The 27,943-nt window shown below is 37.4% G+C and overlaps 1 protein-coding gene across 17 annotated transcripts in view; it reads left to right on the top strand.

Annotated features, from left to right (window-relative positions):
• The window catches only part of EYA1 (EYA transcriptional coactivator and phosphatase 1), a 178,819-nt gene that overhangs the window by 127,136 nt on the left and 23,740 nt on the right, over nucleotides 1–27,943 (top strand). For 12 of the 17 annotated variants that reach the window (XM_065627176.1, XM_065627190.1, XM_065627189.1 and 9 more), the window contains 3 exons: nucleotides 5,741–5,883; nucleotides 6,997–7,080; nucleotides 13,111–13,200. In XM_065627176.1, coding sequence (XP_065483248.1) covers nucleotides 5,741–5,883; nucleotides 6,997–7,080; nucleotides 13,111–13,200 — 317 coding nt within the window. The remainder of the gene's footprint in view (nucleotides 1–5,740; nucleotides 5,884–6,996; nucleotides 7,081–13,110; nucleotides 13,201–27,943) is intronic. The other 5 variants (XM_065627187.1, XM_065627185.1, XM_065627183.1 and 2 more) reach the window with 1 other exon arrangement.

Here is a 27,943-nt window from a genome sequence, read left to right as displayed (position 1 = left end):
TTATAGAGAAGTAAAAAAAAAAATTAAAAATCCTCAAATACCTATGCGATTCTGCTGCGTTGTTTAATGCTGGTGTAGTTCTATGTAAGCAGTAAAGAAAGAAGTTTGTATAGTGCTCATGAAATTCTGTGTTTAGCTTTATTTATGCAAAAGTAGACTTTATTTATGCAAAAGAAAATCATAGCATGGGACTGACATATTCAAACTACATGTCTCTTATATTTTTATTTTAGTATACAGGAGTTGAAAAAGCACTGGCCTGAGTATTTAAGGTCTTTATTCAAAATTAAGTACAAGGTTTGAGGGGAAACCATTGATCTGGGCACAATCCAAATGGAAAATATTTGTACAAACCTACTTGCAGAGACATAAGCCTATATTGGCTATCCTAGCCGCATCTCGTCCATGTGATTTACATTGTGACATGAGATATGATTACTTTGACAATGTGCATTTACTCTTTTGCATACTCTTTCAGTGTAGTAGGGAAAAAGTCCGATGAAGTTTGCAATGGCTTTGTCAACAGCAAGACCTCTACCCACACATTCACCAGTTATATTTACCTAGAGACAGACTTTATTTTGGGATTTCTGGGATAGCTAGTTTTCCCCAGATTTTTCATTTGATACTATTGCTGTATGGTACATTGAAATCAATAGGAAGAAAATACAGCAATTACTTATGGGGCATTTCCACAACAAACTGAAAGGAATTACAGAATATGGTGTTGCAAATGGTATCTCTGTGGTATCTCTGTATTGTTTATTAGTAAGTAATCAAAGTACTCTTATTTATGAGATGATGGAAAATTGTCCTGTGTGACAAGACCATCAAAACTGCCCACAATGATGTATAACAGGGAAGTACATGCTTATGAAATGTTATGTCAAGTTGCAATAATACGGTGCCTTGAAGCATAGAGGAAAGTCTGCTACAATACGGTTCATATATTTTAGGTAAATCAGAATGTAAACACATTTCATTCCTCACAGTTATGTGTAGTTTGTATCTGACTTGATGTCACCCTGCACTACCAGGGATCAGGAGCCAGGTGTACCAGTCACTCCTGGAAAAGGAGGCATACATTTGCAGAATCTGGGTTTAAAATGTTTTCCTGACTGACTAGGGAAGCCAAGATTGAGTCTATTATACTTGGTCAAGGTATGGAGGAAGGAACTCTGAGTGTGTGAAGCAGAAACAAGCTGTAACATTTAGTGCCTGCCTGGGGCAGAGTGCAGAGAGGTGCCATAGCAGAGAGAGATAAAATTATATGTCTGCTAGTGGATGCAGAAGAATAACTATTGCTACATTACTAATAATTTTGTGAAGACATATGCAACACACAGAAATGGCTGTAGTGCCCCAGACTGACGGACCAACCGGCCCTGTACCCTGCCTGTCTTGGTGGCCATCAGCAGAAACCCTGGGAACAGCAAGGACAGGCTGAGCTTCTGTAGGATTTGCCTTAAGCACTTTTCCAGCTTCCAGATATTTTAATCTCAGGGGATTTCCAAAGCTGCTGTTGTTTGTATGTTTAGAGTGTGCCTACATTAGCATTTTAATTTGAAACAGGAGTCTGTTTTGATGAGGAGCTTTGGCTCAGCAGAGTGGTCCTAGAGCACCTGGCTGGAGTCCTTCCAGATGAATCTAACCTGGAAGGTGTACTCCAGGACAGATCCTAATTCCTCCAGCACCTATTAAGGATGCTCAGGAGACTAGATCGGGCTGGACCTACACTGAAATGACCTCCCAGAAAATAGGTAGTGAAGCCTGGGGTCATTGCCACCACTCATTCGGTTTCGCAGACACAACCTGCTAATGCGGCATGGCTGTAGCACTCCTGGATGCTTCTCTTCCAGGGATGTCTTCAGGCTCTTCTTGAGCCCTTGTAATCTTTTGGGAGCTTGGATTTTTTTTTTTTTTTTTTTTTTTTAATCAAAATGTGCAACAAATCTCCTAGCTTTTATCTGAACTCTTCCTTCTTTTGTTTAACCTGGCTGATGCCAGCTTCCTTTGGGAATCTTGCTTTAGTATTGGGACAGGCAGCAGAGAGCTGACCCTCGCCCCCTTTTCCACTCCTGATTTTGTGGAGGGCTGGGTTTTCTCCTGCACTTCCCTGTGTTTGTAATGCTCAAGAACAGGATAAAATTAAATTAAGTGCATTAGAAACATAATAATGTCGCTTGGCAAATATTACAATCTGTCTGTTACTATGAAGTCAGCTGAGGTTGAACAAATCATCATCCTCTCACCAATGAATGTAGAATAATGGGTATAATGATAACGTGTTTTATGGCTATGTAGCTTGACTTTAGCAAGGTTCTTGCTGTCTTGACACTTAAATCTTTTCACTTAACAAACTTATAAGCAAACTAGGCTAAACCAGTCTAGCAGAAACTACAGCAGAATGATACAAAGCTATTTAGGAAACCATGTCCAGAGAGAAGTCAGTGAGGGCTTGCTGTTAAAATAGAAGGATGGCTACAGCAGCATTCCTCAGTGTCTGCCTTGGGCCTAGCACCAGACCGCATTTTCATTAATCATTTAGATGACGGAACAGAATGTGTTTGCCTATTAAATATGTAGATGACACCATGCTGAGAGGGGTTGCGAGTTCTTTGGAGACGGGATGAGAACTCAAAAAATGGAGATGTGATCTGAATAGGAGCAGGTGTGAGGTATACATTTAGGCAGGAATGATGAACTGCACAAATGTGGGATGGGGAATGTTGGCAGCTCCTTCCAGGCTCTACCTTTCCCTGTGGACCTCTCTCAGTACTCCCTATATTAGTGGCACACTGAGTACCCTCAGCCGCTGTTGTTTTTCTTGCTCCAGAATTTGTCCAGGCTTGGGCTTGTCGAGGCTCAGGGCTCAGCTGGATACTGGATTCTTTAATTGGGTTTCCTTATGAGGACCTGAGAGCAACCATTGGACAGTGAGCTGGTAACCCAGCCATGCACACGGAGGCTGCCCTGCCAAACAGCCTTAATCCAAAGAGTACATGCTATGGTTTCCCTTTACATACATGGAATATGTTTCATGCACACGATGTCACGTTTCCACCCATTGGTTACTGCCATCTGTCACACTGTTGACAACAGACTGGTCTCCTGAGTAGGCTCAGAGGCTCTAGGTATTAGCGATGTTGTGTATTCAGTTCATGTGCAATATTTGGCCAGGTCTTTGAGAAACAACCAGTTAGGTGTCACTTCCTCAACACAAGGTATCTAGGGATCCTGAAGCCAACATTTACTGAAAATATTGCAGAAAATTCAAATTGTCTCCTGCCAAATGGTGTCCAGGGGACAGTGGCGTGCAGGACATGGGAAGTAAAGCTTTGCTCATCTTTGCTTTGGATTACTGTTTGAACAGAAAATAGAGAGCAATAATAAAAGCCTAGAAAAGAGGATCATCAGAGAAGGGTTAACCTAACAACAAAGGAGGTTTGAGAACAGTCTTCAAATGCCTGCAAATACAATGAAGGGAAGAATTTTTTCTCCACTTTCATGGATGGAACTTAAATTGCTGTATTGAATGCTGAACTTGTATGTTTTGTTTCTAATGATAGCACAGTAGATTTCCTGGACAGATCCATAAGAGTAAGACAAATCTCTCTTGGGAATGATGCAGGTACAGCAGGCCCCAGAAGGGTGGGCTAAGGGGTGGGAGTCTGTCAGGTGAGGGTCTGACTCATCCAGACAGATGACTTGCACCTGAGAAGGGGAGATAGAAATGAGCCTCAACCCAAACATCTGAATTTTAAAGCACGTATTTGGCCAACATACCTGTTAAAGAAATTCTGGTCTGTTTATTTTACTGGGTTATAATTTATTTCAAAGCCTTTGCATGTTGTTTTCTTTCTTTTATTTTCTTTTTCTTTTTTATTAAGGATTTTACTAATGAAAATAATGTATAGCAGATAAACTCATTTAAGTTTAAAAGGCTGGGAAAATTTGTACTAGTTATGATTTCTTATTTACATTTTAGTAGAGTAAATGAAAGAGGAATGAACATTCAAAGTATTAGTTTAAATATTCTGAAGTGTACATTGTCATAGGAAAAACATATATTATTGGAACGTGCATGATCTTCAACATTTAAACGTCTGTCTTTAGTTATGCAGACTGATGTGGCTGGATCATTTTTGTTATTTAGCATGTACACAGAATCACTCTTCTAGGTATAGGTCGAGTGTCTTTTGAAAATTCTTTGTTTTAACCTTGAATTACATCTTAAACGGTTATTCTGCTTTGTTTAATGTAGTCTGAGATACTTAGGTAAAAATATAATGTGAAATATATATTAATTTCCATTAAGTGTAGATTTGAAGGCCGAACATGAGAATTTCAAGACATTTTCCTTTAATTCAGCACAAGGAACTGTTATTATTTTGAGTAATTGTGAGTATGTGGTGTTACACAGATGTCCAGAGTCTCTTCTTTAATCTAACCTTTGACCTCATCAGGATGGGTTTTTAGGAGAAAGAATCACTTGTGTGAGAAGTACACCTGTCTGTTCGAACCGGAATGTCATGTTCTAGGCTGATTAAAAAGCAAATTAATATTGGTACAAATATCCACATCTACTGAACTCTAAAGAGCAGTTAATGTTAACTGAGAAATGAGAATTATAAAGATATCGTATGCTGAAAATTCCAACTGCCTTCACAAAAATAGTGATTTTAGGAAAAAAAGTATAATCATCAAAATAAAAGTCTTTGTGATTGTAAGACTGTGAAGGGAAGTATTGAAAAGAGATTTAAAAATATGGTTTTGCGTTTCTGAGGAGTGTGGTACTTTTGGTTAAATGAGTTAGGAAGGATAATTTATGCTGGGTCTCTGCCTTGTTAATGTAAAAGCACTTCACTGTTACTGAGTCTATGGATGTTAAAAGTAGCAAAACATCTTCCAACTAACATGTTTTCAGGAAAACTTTGTTGTTCTTACACGCACGAATCATAATTCTTTTTCACCTGTTAGACAACAGTAAATATTTTTGTAAATAAATTTTACTGAAGCATAATTATTAGCATACAATACTGTATAAAGAATTGTATCCTGTCTTGATGGTGCTGATTTGAAAAGTTCAGTGTTCAACAGGCCTTTGAAGAAGACTATAACTTTCATCTTCATAGCTGATACATATTTAAAACTTAATAACTGAACTTACCCTGGGAAAATAAGTGCTCTATTTTTTTGCCATATTCAGAAAGAATTCTATTAATCTGGCTCAAATGTAGTGATCTAAAAGTGTCTGCAATCAGACAATTTGGAAAAGTTTACCATTTTAATATGTTATTTTTTCACACCTGGATGTTTTCTCTTACCAGTCACCATAGTGGTTATCTTAAAGTGTGTTTGAAAACTTAAAATTAAATCAGTGTTCTGAAAAAGAAAAAAGAAAAAAAAAAAAAGCTGGTATCCCTTAAAATCATTAATTTAGAGTTTAATCTTGTCTATGAAGTAATATGATTTTCTCTGTGATTTGAAAGAATAAAGATTTTCTTTTACTTCTTTTTTATTTGTTTACTGAAATAATTTATCACTATGTTTTTACATATAACTTGAACTTGATTGAATTAATTCTGTATCAGTATTGCCACTTATCATTGTAGATGTAATTATTTTAGTTAGGACTCTTTAGTGAACATCCTGGTTTTAGTGTCACATGTAAAAAGCAAGGAAGTTGAACATTTTGAAGTTTAAACTGAAAGGTAAAAATGTCATTTCTTTACTGCAGCAGAATACAGTACAATCCACAGTCCATCAACACCCATTAAAGATTCAGATTCAGATAGATTGCGTCGTAGTTCAGATGGGAAATCACGTGGACGTGGCAGAAGAAACAATAATCCTTCACCACCACCTGACTCTGATCTAGAGGTACATTATATTAGATGTCATCGACCTCTTATAGGCTCTGTTTATATCATCATTTTGCAGGCAGAAGTTTGGGTTTGTTTTTTTTCCTCAAACAGTATTTTCAGAGAAGATAGAATTTTTCTTCTAAAGAACCTTCTTCATGAAAAGCATCTACTTTCTCTGAAAAATACTGGAAGTTTCTCCTTTAGATTTAAAAAAAAAAAAAAGTGCTTTTTCCAAGTCAAAGAAAGTTTTGCAGTTGGACAGGAGATGCTTCAAGCACAATAGTGGTTTTTGTTCTCTCATGCTATGTTCACATTCCCCTCAGTGGCCAGTGCTTTGTGCTGAGAACACATCTCCAATGACACACCACAGCTTCGAGTGTCCACACTGCATTACTTTTCCTTTCCAAAAGCTTAGCCCATTTGTCATGATGGGAAAAACAATCTCACCAGGATTTAAAGTACTTGTATTTGAACACTTTATTTTTCATTAAAATATCATTTTGTGTGTGATCAGAGGACAAATTTAAAACGAATATTTTCCATGGGCTGTAAGCAAAAGATTCACTGATGCCATGACTTCTTACACATGCAGCATCTAAGTTCATAATTTTAATTCTTCAGGTGCCTAAAATCCATTAAAAATGAACACAGATTAAGGGCATTTAAGTGCTTTGCAGCAATTTGCTTTATTTTGATTTTAGAGGTCATTTCAAGAGCAGTTATATGAACTTTGTTTTGTAAGACTGGCAGAAACACAGAATTCAAACCCAGAAGATTTAATTTTCAGAGGCTTTTGTTCATTTATTTCAGTTTCTATCTCACATCTGGCTTCAAAATAATACATTGTACAATCTCATTTTCTGTGTGTATTTGACAATAACTATAATTTTATTCTAATGGAATAATTTGATATAATAGCAATTGTAGTAAAAAGCTAACAGATTGAATTACCCTATTATGGAAAAAAACCTGTTAGTTCTGAAAATAAAGAGCAAGGAGACTATGGTTTTAATATATAACCATTTCAGTACAATTTTCTCATTTGTGCGCTTACTGATTCAAATTTTAACTTTCCATTTCAAGTATCAGCTTCACAGAGGAACACATTGATTTGATTCTCTTTTTACAGAGAGTATTCATTTGGGATTTGGATGAGACAATCATCATTTTCCATTCCTTGCTTACAGGGTCCTATGCTAACAGATACGGAAGGGTAAGTGTCAAGAAACTGATAGATATTTTCAGTAATATTTACTGCTTTATGGTTGATACACAAGGCAGACCAGAACATTAATTGATTCTCCAGGGGCAAACCAGTACCAGCGTTTCAAGACATAAAAAATAAAGGAGTAAAGCTGTTTCACACGTCCATTCTTTGCACGAACTCAACTCTCATATTCAATAAATAATTAAATAGTGTTGGAATAATACTTTGACCACTTGAGGTTTGGTTTGTAGGTACAGAGCGTCTGAAACCTGTTGATATAATCAAAATCTGCAGAGGTTTACCTCCCCTCGGAGAGTGAAGAACTTCCAGGAGTGATCGCTAAAATAACATTTTAATTCTGAGTGATCAGCAGTATGCTGTTCTCTCCATTAAGAAGACAAGAGGAAGAATACTTTTGGACACAGACAGATTAGTCTAAAGTTTTTTACCTTAACTTTTTAGAAATCTACATACTGACTGATGTTTTTGAAAGTCTGCTTGTGAGTCAAATCTTTCTATTGTGCATAGTCTAGAAATCATAAATGAACTGATGAATATATCTACAGACCTTGGGTTTCCTTGGTAATTCTCAGAAAAGAAACGTGGTCTTAAGTGTAAAAAAAAAAGTTTATGAATGGAATGCCCTTGTGAGATCAAAGTTTATTTTTCCGGGATTGTATTTGAAAGTTATTATCTCAGCTTGCTCTAAAGTCTGTTGGCCATTTCATATTCACCTCATATGAGGTATAACTAGAATGTAATTTTTGGTAACCTTAAAGAATTCTTCATGTAAAGAACAACCAGATAGTTTTGTCTGGCTTCATGTAATCACTCTGTCTTCTCGTAAAGCTTGTATTCATCACTAAAAGGTTTTACTCTACACCCAATTGAGTGAAAGGAAAAGCTATTATACTATTGATTCAGTCCATGACTGGGACAATTTCTGAGTTCCTCCTAGCAGATTATTGCATCATAAAAATCTAAAGCAGTACTGCTTTGCAATGTTTCTTGCTTGTTCAGGTGCAGTGTATTTTCAGAAGGATTTGTTGTAATAGCAGCTTACCTATTTGAGGAACATAATTAGTTTTTTTTTTCATTACATGTCAGAAAAGCAAGTTAATTCAGCAGTCTTTGTTTTCTAGTGTTGTTAGTTTATATTTAGGTGGTAAAAAGACACTAGAACTTTAAATGTTTTGATAATTATTGTGTGGGTACATATAGACAGTATTATCATAGAGTATTAAACGTTTACCAAAAGTTGTTTTCCATTTCTTATGGCATGCCAAAAGCATCAAGCCTATGACAGTTCAGTATAGAATGAGGAAACCAAATCCCAGTGCTCACAAAAAACCTCAGTGCCAGCAAAATCTCCCCACTTGCTTTTGGGCAGCAGAGTAGGGCTGGAAAAGCCTAATTAGTCATTGCCACAGACGTACTTGTGCGAGCATATTTTTTCCATTTGTTAATAGTTCCCTATAGTGGTTTCATTAACTGGGGCCTGAACATAAACACCTTTCTTGCTGGATGCTTGAGGCTGAGTAAATGGCTGGTCCTCAGCTGCAAAGAGATATAAATGTGTGTGCTGCAAGGAGACGGGTTGCTCCTCATTGTAGCTCCCTCACTGTTGGCTGTTTACGCGAGACGAAGCTTTCACCCGGCTGGCACTGGTTGCATGGCACATAGCAGAATACTTCTGCATTGCAGGATGACGGCCGACCCTTGATGTTAAGAAGGATGATGGCATTAGTGCTTATGCTAAGAATTAGTGTATTATGTGCTGTAGATAAATATTATACCTTTTGGTGATGGGTAACAACGTGCATGCCCTTGGTTCTCAGATGCAGTCATGGAAGTGTGCCATTCTTGCTTTGTTTTCTTAACGTTTCTTTCATGCCACAATTTCTCTTGACTTATTAACAGCTTCAGACAACAGTTCACAATTTCCATACACACAAGAGGAAGATAGTGTCAAATGTTCACAGCAAACATGCTAATACATGTATGTGTCTTATGAGAATTGTAGGGTTTATTTGCAGCAATGGAAGGTGCACATTTTTTAATTGATTTTTATTGATTTCTGGCCTTTGAAATCAGAAATCCACATCGTACATCAATCTGGGAAAAAAAATGTTGAGGGGAAATTTTGTTCTTTTCACCTGTATTCTCCTTTTTGAACCATCTAACATCATGTTCTCTTATGTTTCTGCACTGCGGTGAGGGCTAGAAATGCCCTTTTAAAAAATTAAATCTAAGCTGCTCACATAATCATTAAAACACAAAAGCTGGATCTTCAAACAAACAAAAATATCCTAATTAAATGGTAGAGGATTTGGCAACTTGGCATTCAGCTCTTGTCATAATGCCTGAGTGAGTTTCATGGTGAGTGGCTATGAATGATGAGCAGCCCTACTGCTGAAGAGATTGATTTTCTTTTGCATATTCTCTACCTCATTCCTCATAGTTTCTTGCTTGTACCAGCCTTTTCTGTGTATTCTTACTTTCTCATCTGTTTTCATCACCTGCTCTCTTTTTGCTGCTATTGTGCTCTGCTTTCTCCCTGCTTTTGTCCTTTGGCTTTGTGCAACAAAATTATACCCTTGTTTTTCAGTTTGCACAGTCATGGTATAAACTGCAACATTTTTATCTAAGGGTGATTTGAATTTTGTGAATTTAATGCAAATGTATGAAACTAGTATAGAAACATGATTTGTACTTCCAGAAGAGAAGAAAAAGAAACAAATCAGACCAAAACATTTCTACTTGCTTTTGGAATTTATTTTATTTATATGTACAGAGAAAGACTTGTTGAATGAATATAAAATTATCACTTACTTTAATTGACTTTGAGGCTTCTAACACCTATAAAAACTTATGTTTTGAGCTGGATGTCAGCTGATTAAGTTTTGAAATTTGGAAAAAGTTGGAGCCCTTTTTTAGTATCTTGGAGCAGGTGGAAATATGTCATAATATTGGCACTAGAATACTGTGGTCTTTACGTACATTTCCATTCTCCGTGAAAGCATTTAGATTCAGAGGCTTTAAAGGAATCTTCCTTTAAATTATAAGCTATTTTAATGTGGTTTAATATATTTTAGAGATTGAGAAAAACAAAGCCTGGTTTCACTTAACCCTTCATTTGTGACCTGTAGGCTTAAGTGGAAAATAAGCCTTGTACCCAAAGTGAACTTTCCTGTTTTTCAGCTTCTTGTTTCTCCACAAAACAAAGAAATCAAGTGGGTAGAATTTTGAAATGACATACAGACAATGTTTTGGCTCCAATACCAGTATTCAAAACAAGAGGCCTACTTAAGCGGTTTGACATTGGTATTTCTTTTCTTCAGCTAAACTGTACCTCCCTCAGAGATTTGTACCTGATTTTGGCCATACCTGAAAAGACACTCTGACTGAACCTGCAAATCCCAATCAACAAGAAGAGATTGTTAGCTTTCCTCCTCATTGTGTGATACCTCACAATAATTAGTTAGCAATTAGTGGCTTAAAATTGCAAAAGAAGGTTTGGTATGGGATTTTTTTTTTTAAATCTTATTCTAGCCCTTTCTTTTTTTCAAGTTTTCAGCCCCCACTGTAATGTCTGACATCAGAATTTAATCTACTGCTGTGCCTTAAACCAAGGCTCTTGTGCCTACACAGATATTTAAAACCCTAATGCAGATAAGGCTTTTGCTTCTGTTAAATGCGTGGGTAGCCAGAGCCGCAGCTTAACACAGTTTTTATGCTAAGTGGAACTTGCTATAGAAAAAGATTGTGTTTAATCAAGGAATTAAGGTTTCTTTGAAGAGCAACCTGTTTTGTTTCTTCTCTTAGCTTTTATGGTATTTAATCTGACATTTTCAGTAGGTGCCAATGATTTTCTTATTTGTTTTTCTCCTAATTAAATTAACCTAGCAAATGGCATTATTTTAATATTACTTTAGAGAAATCCCTATTCTGTTTTGTCTGCCATTTAAAAATACCTTGGAGTGAAATGGTTCACAGAAAGCTTTACAAAAAGCCATTTTTTCAGACTCAGAAGTGTGATTAAAAGTTTAATAAAAATTTTTAATTTAAGTCATGTGTATATTGAAACTTAAAAAATATATTCAGAGCCATTTCTTTGAAATTAACCATATATGTTCATAACCAATGTCATGCTCTGTCTGCCCATTTATTCTGCTTTTCAAAATGATGTTCCTATTTATGGATGGAGGCTCAGAATGGGATTAGTTCTACACTGTTATGTTAGTATAATAGTTGATAATTAAGATGTAGCTAGTGATCTTCATTTGCATCTTAGGCACTTAGTCCATCTAACTCCTTTTAATAACTAGAGCAGAGGCTTCTCTGGGGTGACTTCTGTTAGTGCTTAGGCACAACAAAAATCATTGTCTGTTTGGTTTTTTCTTTAAAGGCTAATGAGCTATGAAGGGTGGTGGGGTGGTAACTGGGCACAAAAATAAGCAGGAATGTTGGAGGGAGAAGTAGCCCCAGGCCTATCTAGAGAGAAAATATCACCTGTTTTCCACTTCACACACCTACAAAAGTAAAATGAAGGAAGGCATAGGTCTAAAAATAGAGCAGTATTAAAAGAAAGTCACAGAATACTTTTGTTCATATTTTAAAGACTTTCCGTTTGAATTAAGAAGCCAAATATTCTTTTTCATGGTGGTGCCAGTTTAAATAGAAGGCTTATTTTCAAAAGCAAAGTTCAGCAAAATAGCATGATGCAGTTTTTCTTTCCCATTTATAAGGGCATTTTTTTTTTCAATGCTAGAATACTTATTTACTCTTAAGGTATGTGAGTTCAAGAATAAACGTTTTGTTGGTTCTTTGTAGCTTTGTTTCTAAATGCTTCTTTCCATAATTATTTTTCTGGTTAGTTTTACTTGGGGTTTGGTATTTCCAGAAGGCAAACAGGCTGCCAAATCCCCGTTCTTTTCCAAATCTTTACTACTGACAGATTTTGCCTTTTAACCAGTAGTTATAGAAAAATGTTTGAAAGTTCAGAGATCATGTTGAAACACCTATTAATTTGATTGAGAAGTGGAAAAAGAAACTACAGACTGCATCTTTTGGTTTTTAACTTGGAGTTGTCATCAGGTTTAGAATATTAACTTATTTTAAGTAAAATATGGGTTGTCACTTTTGCAGTTCCTAACAAACTTACATTGTTAATAGAGGGTGTCATGAGATAATATAACATGTTCTTTCAAACTCATGCTTCTGTGCACTTGGATATACTTGGCTTTATAAATGAGAAACTCTATATCGAATATGTATATATTGGGCTCTCTTTTCTATTTTTCAAATTGAGAATACATAAAACACAAAAAAAAATCAAAACAAGGCAAACATCTGTAATGCATTTGGTAACCACAATGCTGAACATGCTTTTTGAGTTTATTAGCTCAGTAAGGAATAAGTTGTTATGGTAATTTCTGTAGAGAAGTTAAAGTGTGTTATGTATTAATAACAAACAATAGATTTGTTCACTCTGCATGGGTGGGCCCAACTGAAAGAGTAATTAAAGCTTGGTTTTGTGGAGAATCAAGGAGTGGTTTTAAATATAATTGCCATTAGCAAATAAAACATTGACGGTGATTTGCTTTAAAGTCACTAGATATTCCCAGGACCGAATCCTTTTACTTGTGACCAGTGAGAGTTTATTTTGAGTGACAATAGCATTATCGTACCCCTGGTTGATCATAAAACTTGTAAATGGTTGCAAAATCTAGAGAAGTTTTAGGTGAAATGGATTTGTCCTTTGTGCATGGTAGGGCAGAGAGCCTATGCGAGGGATGCACAAGGTTGACCACAGAGATCCCGCTACAGAATCGTAATATCAGTTGAGTTAAAGTCATATTTTTTTAGTGTTACTGGTAAGTGTTACAGCACAGGATTAGTGAGTTGCTGAAGTTAAACTGAACAAGTTACATGTAATACATCCAATAACCGCTCTCGAAAAGCAGTTGTTCCAGTTTGTATTCTAGTATGTATGTTAGGTACGATATTGATGGTATACTCAATTTCTTCTTTAAGGATCCACCCACATCTGTGTCTCTTGGACTCCGAATGGAAGAGATGATTTTCAATTTGGCGGACACGCATCTATTCTTCAATGATTTAGAAGTAAGTGTTTATTCTTTTAAAACACATAGAGATGATTTAATATTTGTCTCTTTTTGTGTGTTGTTAGATGGTTTGACAATTATTCTTGGTTTCAGAGTTTTAATATGGAAACGTTTAGAAAATATTTGTATAATTTAGTCATTAGGATATATAAGAATATTTACACTAAATGTCTGCACTGGCATTCAAACATTGCGACAGTTTAAATGGCAGGGTTTTGTCCTCACAGGTCTTAGTATTTACAACCACAGTAGACAAGCTTTAGAAGTGGATACACCAAAAGCACCTATAAAGATTAGAATTCAATAGTCTGCACAGGCCATTAAACATTAAAACTTCAGCTTCTATAAACAGTTAAAGGCTGGGTATAGATTTCTCACTTACATCCCACTGTGGCAGAGTATAACCTTAAACCTGAGGGAAATCATTAATGTTGTATACACTGTCCGTCTCAGTGGCCTTTAACTGGGAGTCCCCTGCCTTCCCCGGTGGCAGGTACGATTTGTTATGCGCTGGGGTTTCGCTGCCTCTCCCCTGCGGTGTGCGGGGAGGAGCTGGTGCCGACGTGCCAAGGGCTTTTTCAGCCTACGTGGGCGATGGTTTGGCGACGCTTGTGAGATCTTTCTAAAACTATCCAAACTGCTGAAAGAGACTGTCACCATAAGGCCTGGTTGTTTCTTTTCAAAAGGGAAAAAAAGCAATTTCTGATCATATTTTAATAACACAAAAACATGAAAACAGTCAGATTTCTTTCCCATCACAATGAAGACAGCTGTTTATTTAAAATCCAACAGTTAAGCAAGCTTGTGGTGGGGCTGCCAACACACATTAATCATCAAGTTGTTGTTTTGCTGAATTTTAGAATAGTGTGTTATTCCAGACAGGCAAAAGAATCTGAAAGATTCAAATGTAACTTTTGCTGATCAAAGTTAATTGGCAGCAATTGGCCTTTAAATATTTCCTGATGTTTCCCTTCTCGAAATCAAGCAAAATACACCTTATTTAATAGATGAGCCAAAATCATTTGAAAAATGCCAGTGTGCGATAGACCTCAAATGTGGTTTGTCCAACATCTGTCCTATATTTTGATTTCTTTTCATCTAAAAAGAAACCACTCACAGATGATTTGGCATCTTAGAATGTAATGAAATTATTTAAATGTGCTTTATTTTTTCTTCCATTCCTTAGTGGAGTATTTATTTTTTTTTTATATACTTACAATAAGATAGATTTTATCTTTAAATTTTAAAGGTAATGTTTTCTTTCATTAAGGTAACTATATGTAAAGATATGATTGTTTTGTATATGAGAAACACCATTAGTGAGTTGCATGTGTAGGTCTGATTTTTTCAGATTTGTAGAAAAATATAACAATGCTAGTTATTTTCCAAATCTGTTTCTGATTTCTGGTTATATTTCATTTTATCCAGAGCAGAAAGAGAAAGTACTACTGTATCTTGCCAGCATATTCAATAAAGTTCACTGTGTTTTCATTTGATGTGCATAGCCAAATACTTGTTAGACTTGTAGGTACTTCTTTGTACATGATTGTCAGTGTCACTGACTTTATTGGAAGTTAATCAACTGCATCTTAGGAATGGTAGATTAACTTCTGCTGACTGGCATGTTACGGTCTTAACAGTACAGCATAGCAGTTTAACTGAAGAACCTTGAAGCTGAGCATGAAAAAATACTGATCCAGGTGGTTCGTGAAAGCAGAAGAGCTCACTGGATGAGCTTGGTTCTTTGCATCCCTCCATAACAAGCCAGTTTATCTTGCATCTCCAAACTCCAGTGTAACAGTCTGTGTCTATACCCCAGTATGTCTTCTTCATACACAGAAGCAGTTAGGAGCAAGAAGTTGTGTTCATGTCCTTGTACATGAGCTCTGAGTCCTTATTTGCAAGGAAGATGAGCTCTGATCTGAAAGATCATTCCCTGTCTAAGGGAGCAAAGAACATGCTCATTGTGTGGACAAGAGGGTTTGTGCTTGTGGATTCCCACAGAGAAGTCTTCAGACAAGTGCACGGGGAGGGTGGCATAAGAGAGCCTGTACTTTGTGGGAAGCAGCACATAAGGACTCAGCCTGGCCACAGACTGAGGCTTTCAGTTTACCAGAAGTTTCAGGGTTTTCGAAACGTGTTGCAGACACGTGGTGTTTTTGAAGGAATGTGTCCTCCTGGAGCTGCAGGTGGTTGTTCTTGTGAGCATCACCATTATTAGCAGGGCCTGCCTAGTTCCCAGGGCCTGTGACCTCAGGGCAGTTGCCTCACATCCATCTCAGAAACTCAACGTCCTTGCTTGGTGGTTTGGAAGTTCAGGCTGCCCTACAGCTTGACAGGCATCCATGAAAACTGTGGGCAATTTGGTTTGGCTATGCCTCAGGCTTGAAGCATCTGTTCTTGCTGATGAAGAGTCTGGAGGATCGAGTGGTGACCCTGCTCAGGCCTGAGCTTTCCAATTCATCTGCACAAGCATCTGGGCTGTTAGGAATCAAGAAGTTTGTAGGCAACATTGCCAGTGAGCTGCAAATCTTGGGCATCCTTGCCCAGAAATAGTATGAAGACAGGCAAAGCTGGATTTGGAACGTGTCTAACCCGCAGTGTTGATGTGTCTTTGGGTCTAGGCATAATTCAAAGCGGGAACCTGAAAACCGATGCTCTCCGGCTCACCCAGGCTCAGAGGGAAGCCTTCCTGGCATATAGAGAGGCTGGGCTTACGGGCAGGCAATCATCTGTCATAACTTTGGCCTGTGATGCACATTTTTCCAGATACCACAAGTTGATGTTTTTTAATAAAAATCTTCTTTTCATCTAACGTGTTCCAGAAAGATCTAATCAGAACATATCTCTTGTCATCTAAGTTACAGGGAAAGTATTTTTCGTCTTATAAACTGCTGAAGACTGATTAAATATTTTGAATGTAAAAGGCAGACTTGCAGCAATGATCTCTGAAGCACTGCTTGATTTGTGTGTGACCTAACTGGCTTTTCAAAGCTCAACCTACAGATTTGTTTAATGTTATTAGGTTAAATTCTAAACTTAAGCAGTTTTTGAGTCTGTATAAAGTGAATCAATGCCAATGCGTATCAATTGCAAACTAGTTTACCCATCCTAATTTAGTATATAGCCAAGTAAACAAATAATTTGATTTCCTATATATTATTATTACTAATAATAATGGTATTTGTAATTGGCATTTTTCAAACTCAATGAAAAAATTCAGCCGGGTGTCACTATCTCTGAAGTCAGTATTCTGTTTATGAATGAGTTGCACTTAAATTTACAGTTACCTCAGTCTCAGTTTATACTAGTTCTTAGTTTATTGCTTCGAGAAAAAGTAAGAGAATGCGTTATTTCCTTGACTTTGCACAGATTTATTGGGAGTAATTAATTCCAAACTGATATAACAGAAAATAATTTGGATCTTGAAGGAACTTTTCCTAAACAGCATGTTAAAGGGGTATGTCACAGAGGCACCCCAAAGTCAGTTTTAGGCGGACAACAAATTCCAAAATAGACTTTATTCTAGCCAGAAAAGTGCAGCAGATAAACCGACTAGAAACAGAGTTTATATAATTATTTAGCACTCTGACAACATGAAATACAGGTTCGGATATCAGTTGAGGAGATTACAGGGGTACGGTAAAATAAGAATAATGAGGATCCTCAATGTGCACGCACACACCCACAAGAAACAAAACCAGAGACCTCTCACTGCAGAGTGCCCACAAGAAATAATCACTTAGCCTGGGTTAGATAAGGACTCATTCAAGGACATATCCAGTAAATAACCACTCACCCAAATGAGGAGCTCTCAATCCCAGGAAGTCTCCTTAGACAGTATCCCAGTCTAAGGAGAGGGCTCCAGTTCACAAACCTGCTGCTCCAAGAAGACCACTCCAAAGGGGGCCTTTGGCAGGAACCCCATTTTATAGGCTGGTCAGATCTGGCTGTGGGTGTTACTACATGGTCCAGAAGCTTTGCAGCTACTCTGGGCACCTCCTCTGCTAATGACCCTGTCAATTGACTCAGGGTCCCGTTAAGGACCCGGTCAATTGATCGAGGGTCCCACCCCTCCTGCCCCACCAGCTGGTGGAGGTGAAGTCACCCTGTCCTGGGGTAGGGAAATTGAAAATTTTCATTTAAATATCTCATATTCTGCTCTGTAGTAGAATTCTAATTGTGAACAGGAGGGAATAAAAATACATTGATTTAGTGCTCTCAAGAGAACCAGATTTATCTCATCAGAAAAGAATGTGTGATTTTACATGCTGATTATGTTGTGATGAGGATAATAAGGTATAATATTTTAATGGTATGTATGGAGCAAATACACATATTAGGTATTTTAGTACGTATTCTCCAGTGTTTTAGGGAAACTAGCAACTTGATGATAGGACTGAAACATGACATCTACCTATCTGCATCTTTAAAGATTGTATATATTTACGTATTTATATGGACCTTCTTAGAAGAGTAGTTTATTCATTTCTTTGGCATATCAGGTGCACATTATAACTAGATATGTTAAAGGAATAATTGCTGGTAGTGAATGATTATGAACACCTTATTTTAAAACGTCAGTTCAGTGCTTTGCAAAGTCTATTCTAAAATGGTAGCGTCAGATTAGATCTGTTCCTTTAGAGATATTTTCTGAAGCTGAAAAGTTCACTTATGAAGCCACTTTTTTTGTTTTTAATCTTACCTAACAGCTTTTTATGAAAAATATACCTTTTTTTTTTTTGATCTGTGTTGAATTCTACTGAAGTAATTAAAATCAAATTAATTTGTAGGAGTTTTTTTGTTTTGTTTTCTTTTAGGCTTTTTATTTCTGTTTGTTCATGTCAAGTTTTTGGTGTGGGCTTTTGCGGGAGGGTTCAAAATAAGGTTCTATGTATTATGAAACTATAAGAAAAATAATTAGAACACCTCAGAGAAATGCGGTAATGCATAAGGGCACAGTAATGATGATTAGCATTCATTTTTCTGCTACCAGTGAAGGATATATAATGCACACTCATCACTTCACAATCGTGAAGTCTCTATATGCAAAGTGATGATACATCTATGGGAGTAATTTATAATGGATGGCAGTATGGTAGGAGTTTTTCTGCTACATTAGTTGATGTATTTCTCTTAACAATAAAAGAGGAGGGGATGCTATCAGATATTGCTGTAAAGCGGTAACTTTGGTTCTTTGGGGAAAAAAAAAAAGTTACATTCTAGCAGTTAGAAATACCGACTAATTTCTCATCAGATTCTTATTTAATATCCACCTGTGTTCCTGATGAAAATTTAGAGTGTAGTCTCTTCTGTGTGTCAAGAAGAGTTGCATAAGTGCTTTATCATTACAAGCATGATGTTACTACAGATTAATGAATCTATGTGGCGTCGCATTAGTATATTGCTATGCACAGACCCCTCTGGAAAGCCGCCTGTGTTGGAGCTGCCTGTGGTTTCCATAAGTTGCAGCTGCGTCTGTAACCATGGCTGGTTGGCACAGTGGCCTGGGCCAGCAGTGGCCACGGTGCTCCAATTTTTATTTCTCCCCCAGGTGCTCAATCTTCCCGCCCGGTGCTTGCTTCGCTCCAGGCTACCAGGCAGCACCTTTGCTCCTCTCTCCTGCCTGCCAGGTCAGCCGCTCCTCCCACACCAAGGAGCGGCATGAGAGCAGCCGTCTGCATTGCTGACTCTCCTGCCTCTTCACTCTGTTAAATAAAGCAAGATTAATGCAGAAAGATTTTACAAATCCTACACTTTACGCATATGGGAACATACCCAGCTCTCATGAAGCAGCAAGATACTGACATACATAGATGCATCTTTTCACAGTTTAAAGCAAAGAATAAACAGCATTTATGTCCCTACACTCTCACACTCTGTTTGCCCTGTAAACCTCTTTCTTCTACCCATATAGCAATAAATCCTTCCAGGACTCCTACAAATCTGTAACTGCTAGCTTGGATTTACTCAAATCTAGTAGTTGATAGGGAGAAATTAACTGCCAGGTATTTTCTAGGAAAACTGCTCTTTGTGGATTACTTCCTGCATAATTTACTATGTGCATGGGCCTGCTCTCTTTATTTGTAGCTCCCAGTCATTGGACTATCTGTATTTATCCACACTACCTCTCCCTTGTATTCCTTTGCAAGCTCTAGGCTGTGTGAAGGGCAGCTTTTACTGCAATGTGACTGGAATATCTGTTACACAGGAGTATGCAAGCACTTCTATTCCCTAAAGAAATGTAAAGGACCTTTAAGGCCCATGTTGCAATACAGACTCTCGTGGTACTAAAGCAGATGGTGATGCCTTTTGTACTAACACCAGGCACTAAAGGGATTGCTCCAAAAGGTGCTTCAGGAATTTTGCAGTGAAAGCTCAGGCCTAAGAAAAGAAATAACAAAACCTCAGCACCAGCAGTCATGAAGCTTGATCACATAGCAAAGCTTCTGCAATGTTAGTCCCTGTTTGGCCTTTGCCTTTAATTCTTGCAGGTGAAACCAGGCTGCCTCCCTGCTGCTGGAAGCAAATGTACCATATAAATCACTTCTGGGCCTCAATGAGACCTTTTCTTCATGACAGGGACATATATTCTTCTTTTCATCAGCTTGAGAATTTTCTCCTTTGTAGGTCTCAGCAACACCACAGGAGACTAAGTGACTTTCCTCCCAGGTCCTTCAGTGACCGTGCACACAGCTATGTCCCCAGCGTACCACGCAGGGCCCTGTAGGAATGCCTTTGAAGCAATACAGCCATATGTTCTGTTTCTTTAATCTGAAGGAGAAAGGGAAACTATTTCCTCTCAGACCTTGATACTTTAATATGCCACAGACTTAGGCTGGTAACTTTTAGCACAGTAGCACTCTGAAGCATAATTCGGGATCGTGGGCATTATGATAATACACATTATTGAATAATAACATTCAGCAGACTTATTGTGTGCAGGTTACTGCACATCTCAAAGAACCATGACCACTGTAGGGTAAAATGCTCTTCTTTCTGAAAGCGTTTAGCACATCTGGTCCTAGAATCAAGTAATCTAACGAGTGAACTGGTTGGATGCATGCCAGCCCCTAAGTGCAGGCTTTGAGCAAGCTCCAGAGCAAGCTGGGAGAGCAGGCTGGCCACTATTAGCAGTGTGAAAGTCCATCATTTATTCTCTCACACTTTGTGGAAATGTTGTGCAGCCAGCTTTGGGCAGGTGTGATAGGTGTGATGTTGCCTGGATGTAAACTTAACTAAGTTGCATGGAGGTCCATGGTCAGTGATGGAAGTTGGGGGAGCAGCAGGGACAGAGCCAAGCAGACCAAGGAAGTGGCAAAGGAAGATTGTGAAAACATGATCACTAGAGAGAAAAACTCACTCAACTTCTCCGCATAGAAAAAAACAGATCAAGATCATTTTGTGTCTGAAGCGATGCTCCAAGCTCTGAACATTTACAGGGTAAGACTTTGCTGGCATTATGTACTGATCACGTGTCTGGTGCATGAGTTCTACATACATATTTATGCAGATGAAATAACATGAGGTCCATTTTTGTGGTTGCCCCTACTTTGTAATTTCTGATCACTGTGCCTTCGTCTCCTCATCTACAGATAAGGATGATGATGGTTAAAAGGTATCTACAGATACAAGGAGGATACTTCTGTCATAAAGTACACAAGAGGGAAAATAAACAGGTTACTCTGGTGATTGTAGTAGTTGTTATTGTGTACAGTTGTAGTTGGCTTTCTAACAATGCTTCAGTTTGGTCTCTTTAATGTCTTAGTCCTGAGGAACATCCTGGCACAAATGCTGTCTCTGCTGACACAATTAGAAAATGTGTCTATTCAAAACACTTTTTTTTAAAAAAAAGAAGGGAACAAAAAAAACATTGCAAATACTTATCCAAGAAAACTTCCCAGTTTTTCATTGTATTTGTTGATTTGTTTTCTATTGGGTTTTTTGTACCTTATTATTATTTTGGATTATTTTTCTAAGTTGTAATTGTTCCAGTTTGAGTTATTCACAAATTTCAAGTAAAGTCCATTTTTTTAAAACCACAGTTTAAAAAAACAGCCAAACATTTAGAGCAGAAGGGCACCTGTTAACACTAATCATGACTGTGTTTCAGGTGTCTGCATTCATGAGCTAGTAACCAGTATGAACTCCGTGTACGTCTACTGTTTGGTGCCGGGGCTTGTGTTTGGGATGCCTGGATTTTGCTGTAGTACAAATGAGCTAAGAAGTAGGCAGGCATGCTTTGTGAAGAAATACATTGACATGTAAATTATAGTAAAGAGCATTCCATAGAATCACAGGATGGTTTGGGTTGGAAGGGATCTTTAAAGGCCATGGGCAGAGACATCTTTTACTATATCAGGTTGCTCAAAGCTCTGTCTGACTTGCCTTTGAACACTTCCAGGGGTGGAGCATCCACAGCTTCTCTGGGAAACCTGTTACAGTGTCTCACCACCCTAATTGTAAACAATTTCTTCCTTCTATCTAGCTGAAATCTCCCGTTTTAATTTAAAACCGTTAAGTCTTTCCTGTTGCAACAGGCCCTTCTAAAAAGTCTGTCCCCATCTTTCTCATAGGCCCCTTTTAAGTACTGAAAGGCTGCAATAAGGTCTCTCTGGAGCCTTCTCTTCTCCCGGCTGAACAACCCCAACTCTCTCAGCCTGTCCTCATAGGAGAGGTGTTCCAGCCCTCTGATCATCTTGGTGGCCTCCTCTGGACCCTCTCCAACAGGTCCATGTCTTTCCCATACTGAGGGCTCCAGAGCTGGACACAGGACTCCAGGTGGGGTCTTGCCAGAGCAGAGCAGAGGGGCAGAATCACCTCCCTTGACCTACTTGTCACGCTGCTCTTGATGCAGCTCAAGATACAATTGAACTTCAGGGCTGCAGGCATACATTGCCGGCTCATGTCCAATTTTGTATGCACCAGTAGCCCCAAGTCCTTCTCAATCAATTCACGACTTTGCCTGTACTGATACAGGTGATTATCCCAAGCCAGGGGCAGTACCTTGTACTTGGCTGTATTGAATTTCATGAGGTTCAAATTGGCATATTCCTCAAGCCTGTCAGGGTCCCTCTGGATGGCATCCCGTTTATCAGTGCCATACATTCTGGTGAAAAATTATTTGTGATACACAGTAGGCTAACTTTAGTGGTATTAAACCCACCTCCAAGATGGTACCCTAAAAGTAATTTCTATCAGATAACGTTTTGTCTACATACTATCCCAAACTGCACATTCAAAAATGTTCCTTTCAGTAACAGAATTAACGTTCTTGTCCCATTTCCAGGAAATAAAATACCAAATGCTGACCTACTTTTCATGGTAACAGTTGTACCTGCCCGTTAGGGCTAGATTCTGCAGAGCTGGAAATGTCAGATTTAAGGATCGGCCAGCACAAGAGATAGTGTATTGAAGGGCAGCAGTGAGGTACCTGGAAGTCATTGTAATATCTGCCTCAAAGCAGTATTTAGACAGGGTCTGTTACTGGAATCACAGACCTACCCCAGGTATGGAAGCTTTAATTGCAACAAAAACCTTAGTGTTGTGCTGCAGCAGCAGGCTCTGAAGGGTAGCAAAAATTGCTGTATAATGAATGATGTGATACGACGCTTTGAAAATTGTCTTACAACCAATAATTAAACAATATAGTTGTTCTAAAAACCTGCCTAAAGCTTGATGGAAATTAAGAGGTGCAAAACTCACTGGAATTTAACAGAATGAGACGTTTTCAGTATATTTTCATGCTTTTATTGACAATCCATTAGCAGATTTCAAAACACTGGCTTATGTTATATTGATGACACATAGAAACATCTGCCCTTAATGAATTTTTACTTTTACGGGGTTACAAAGTCCCTGCTATGTGAAACAGAGCTTTTCTGCCAATGCAGGTCATGCCCTAAGCACAGACGTGATACACTGCTTGATGGTTCAGCATGTTAGATCCAAAACCAGGTAATGATGTGATTCATCCTCAAGGCCTCTTTTTAGTGCCGGAATTGTCATTTCAGATTTGAATAGGCCCTTTTTATGATTTAAATTATCCCAGAACAGTGATGTCAAATGAATCAGTAAATAGTTGATACTAATGGTAAATGCTGTTAATGTTGTTATTAATTAATGTATTGCTTGCCATTTATTCTTGCATAGAAAGGCTTCTCTTTGACTTGTAACGTTACAAAACTGATGTGAACAAAATGCTTCTTACTTTTTCTTTAAATATTATGAATACCACTGAACAAAAAGCCTATCTACTACTGCAGATGTCAGTACTGTAGTTATGATTCATTCATAAGTTTTCTAAGTAATCTATTGTTAGTTTATAACCTAAAAATCTAAAAAGTTTTACAAATTCAAATAACATTCCTGAGCAGTAGATTTTGTGTTTTGGTCTTTGATTAAGCTGACAGATGTGTAAAATTTCATTCAGCCAGTCAAGTCCCCGGTGCAGCTGCAAGTGCTGAAGAGTGCAAGTTATTCCAGCTAAGATCAACATTAATTTACACTCAAATATCTTTCCCAGCCCACCCTTTCTGTGCAAGTAATGCAGTTATTTTGTGCTGATTCCGCCACTTTGAGGCAAACATTTTTTTTTTCCTCACTGCACTCTTCCAATGTAAACCCCAGATGATAAACTTAAGAAAACATAGTAGTTGCCTTTTAAAAAATTCTCTTGCTGTTGATTTGGGTACCATCTTAAACTGCAAACCTCAGATTTGCGTTATCCAAGTTGGTGTTTTAAGTGCATTAGTCTCTGAAAATGATATACCATTTCTTTTAGGAAAGCTAGGCAAAACTGCCATCCTTACATGCCATTTTGCAGGATGAGAGCGCTTTAGCCCATCCTCACATAAATACAAAGATTTGAAACCACAGCACGAGCATCTTAGCAGTATTCATGGTAGGTAGTTTCTATCAACCTCTTCAACAGAGGTTTAATTTTAGCATGGATTTACAATGTTATTTACAAGTTAGCTGGTATCTTGAGAACCATTAGGCAGTTTGTGCTTGTGTGGTTACCTGTGCGTGCTATGACTATGGTTTAAATTTTAAGAAGCTATGCATACACATGTATTTTAAACAAATCTGTTTGTTCTGGCGGGGGGGAGGGTTGTAGGAATTATATTTAAATGTTGCTACAGGGAGAAAAGTTAAGATGTGTCTTTCATTTTGTTTTAAAAGCACGAAAGGAGTGCTTGGAGTTGGTTCCCAAAATGTTTGAGTTTCACGGTCTCAGGAGATTTCTACTGTTTCAGTGTGGTTACAATAAGGCCTCTATCTGCATTTCATCCAGTTCAATGGTCTAATGAAACTTTAAAGAAAGGGGGGAGGGGATTATTCCCTTTACTCATTGCAGTATCACTTTTAGTTTTCTGTGTTTTAAAGTAAAATTTGACTGCTCTTAATTGTCTTTTTAAAATCTGCCTTTAAATATGGTCAAGAAGCTGGGTGATTCTGTAGCGGACTAAAGCGAGCTTAGTGTGTGCTGTTAAAGCATGAGGATTTAATGAGGGTTTTAAAACATGTAAATGAAAAGCCTGACAAAAGAAACAATGTCGTATTGAAGGAATGGAGTATTTGTTTTATTTTTCTCAAGATCCTTGTCCAGTCGGAACAGGGCAGTCTGGGCACCTTCTGAACATTACCTGCAGCACTATGCAGTCAGGAGATGATAGTTCTCATGTGTTCACTGGCAGCAGAGTGTAGGCCACTGACATGAGTACTGAGCTCAGATGGAATATTATTGCCCCAAGAATGATCAGCTCTGAGCAAGTGACCCTTTCTGAACTGTAGAAAATCATTTAAATCAGTTGAAGGATCTCCTTTTCTGCTTATTTGTGTAACTTGCATTGTGAATATAAAGTATGGCTACACAAGGGAATAACTCTTTCCCTGACACTGGTAGGCAAGGGGGACAGCCAATTGTAGCAGTGGTTCTAGCTCAAGTAAGAGACTTTCTAAGAATTTTCTCTGACTGAAAAGTTTAAAAATACAACTCAAATATTTCAGTTCATTTCTTGGAACAAAATCTGTATATATTTCTTAAAAGTGTGTTTAAAAGTCTGAAACTGCTATTATGGCTTTGGTCAAATGCATAAAGAATAAATCAAGCCATAATTACCTACAAATAATAGTTGACGAACAGAACAAAAAAGACAGTGAAAACATACACCGACTTTTTTTGTTCCATCACCTTAATAAATTCGGACAGAAATTTGAATACAAGCAACCTCTGACTCCCGAACTGTCAAGAGGACTGACTAACAAAACTAATGTCTTTCCTGAATCTAATCTCCACTAGTTTGGTGTTTAACAAAGCAAATATAATGACTAACAGAAGTATCTTCAACAAAAAATCTTAAAGCAAACAGTTTTTTTTTTTTCTAATGGTTCCATTATATTGTAAATTCATACATCTGTCCTTATCATAGGAAGGTAGGAAAAATAGGGGGGCAAGAAGTTTCATGAGTGTAGATTTTTACATTCTAATCAAAAACAAACTCAAGCATCTATGCTAATATATTATTTAATGTACTGGGAAGGAATCTTTAATTTTAAATATAGCATTGTATATTAGGAAAAAAAAACCCTGAATACTGCATGGTTGATTCTACTTCAGTCTTTCTTTTGTTTTCTTTTGAGTTAAAAAAGAGAAGTACTATGAAAAAAAAATTTTATAAACTTGCCAAAAAAAAAGCTTTTACTGAAGCACTATCTCAGCAGTGTGGTAATAGAGTTTTTATGTATAAACTTCATATGGTCATGCAAAGGGTTAAGCTATGTGATTTCAGGATAAAAGGTTTCCTGAGTTGACTATTATTCCTATGGTCTGCCAACAACTTTGCAATAAATGGAATGGTTTTTATGGGAATGTGGTTATTCACAGCAAGACTACAGTTGGTGTCAGTATGAAAAATTCTTCTTTAGTAGATTCTCTCAGCAGGGATAACAGATCTGAAAGAAAGGCAAAAAGTAGTTACAGAGAACTCTGGCTGGTGTTGGTGACAAATTATGTTTACAAAATGATGGGGTAACTCATTGAAAAAGAAGAAATCAGAACAACAGTAAATCAGTCTTGCTCCTCTAAATACCGCTGTTCCAAAACAAGATACTTGTGATTGTGCATATCATTTAATAGCTCCCATTTCCCTTGTCCATAAAGCAAGTGAGACACCTGGGCTTTCAGTTGCAGGGGTGTGAAATAATTCTTCAGAAATCAATAAAATTACTGTAAAGTTATACCATTTTCCTTAACAGAAAAAACTGGTATGTATGAATTAAAATAATCTGGGAGAAAGGAGAAAAAATTTCTTCTTCGATTAGCTTTTTTAAAAAATAGTAATTGGTTGTGGTTATTTTATATTTTTGTTATCATTTATTAGTATCACATCTACTTTTTTAACTTTATGTTTTTTGAAATAATATTGCTAGAAGGAAAGTGTGATGGAGAATGCATTAATACATTAATGAACTTAGCTGGGATTAACAACTACTATGTTCAGATTCAGTGTGTGCTAAGCCTTCAGAATATTCAGAAGATTAAACCCTTGATTAAGTCTGCAGCACTGCCGTTAGAACTGGTAATATCTTCCATTTGAGTAAAGTTACACAGAATTTAATGATTCTCTCCAAACCATATAGCAGCTTCTTGGGTTTTAATTCTTTCATCATTCATGAAGAAAGTTGTTGGAGGATGGGGCAGGTTGTTACCATTTTGGTTGAGATTCTTTTTTGAGCAATAGGTAGCTGCTGTTTAAGAGGTAAACACGGCAGCTCTGAGTGCTTCCTGCTCTTTGTTTCCCTCATGCACAATTACCCCAGTTCTATTTAAAACATTTCATTTGCAAACTTGTCTCAGAGCATTGCAAAAGCTCAATGTAACATTATGGTATGAATTTCCGTTGTTATGCTGAGATCACCAATGATGTACCAGCAAGGAAGAAAGAAAATCAACCTAGCTGTGTCAATGTCAGAGGAAAAAAAAAAATATATATATATATAAAGATATATTTACCCAGTACAGAGAAACAGTGCTGTTGATAGGTGGAGGTTAACCTGTCTTGAGGTAAACAGGTGGATTTACTGACCCAAAAGTAAATATGAACTAAGGTGATGCCAAAGAAAATACATTTCTTAAGAACATTACCTTTCACATCCTCTCAAACCAGAAAAATAGCATGTGCATCCTTGAATATACTAAATGCCTTCATTAGCCATATTAAAAAAACAATCTATGAAAGAAATATATTTTTGTTTGAAAATAGTTTTCAAAAGAACATTATAGTTAAAGACGCAGCTGGAAGAAGAATCAGCTCTTGGTGAGTGTTGAATGTAATCACTCTTATTGGTCATGTGAATATTTATTGCTAGTAATACAAAAAATGAGAATATAACAGTCCAGCTTTTCAAAAGGAGATGGGTTTTGCCAGATCACCATTTAGCAATGAACAATGGACAGAAGTTCATGTTCAAACTACTAGGTCTGGTTCTACAGCTGTGAGAAATTGCTGTTTCCCTTGAGACGCCTATCTGATTTTGGCAGAGTTAGTCTAGTTTGGCTGTGATTGGAGAATGGATCCTGCAAAGTCTTTGCAGACCTTTGGCCATTTACTGCCTAATTGTTTAGCTGGATGTTGAATAAGAAACAACCGTAGTCACTTATTACAAAAACAGGTAGAAAGGATGGTAGAACATACCGAAAATAGATTTCTGGTCCATCAAACTCAAAAAATAAGCAA

This window comes from Caloenas nicobarica, chromosome 2 (assembly GCF_036013445.1).
Source record: "Caloenas nicobarica isolate bCalNic1 chromosome 2, bCalNic1.hap1, whole genome shotgun sequence".
NCBI classification, from domain to species: Eukaryota; Metazoa; Chordata; class Aves; order Columbiformes; family Columbidae; genus Caloenas; species Caloenas nicobarica.
This window is presented reverse-complemented; position numbering and strand designations above follow the sequence as displayed.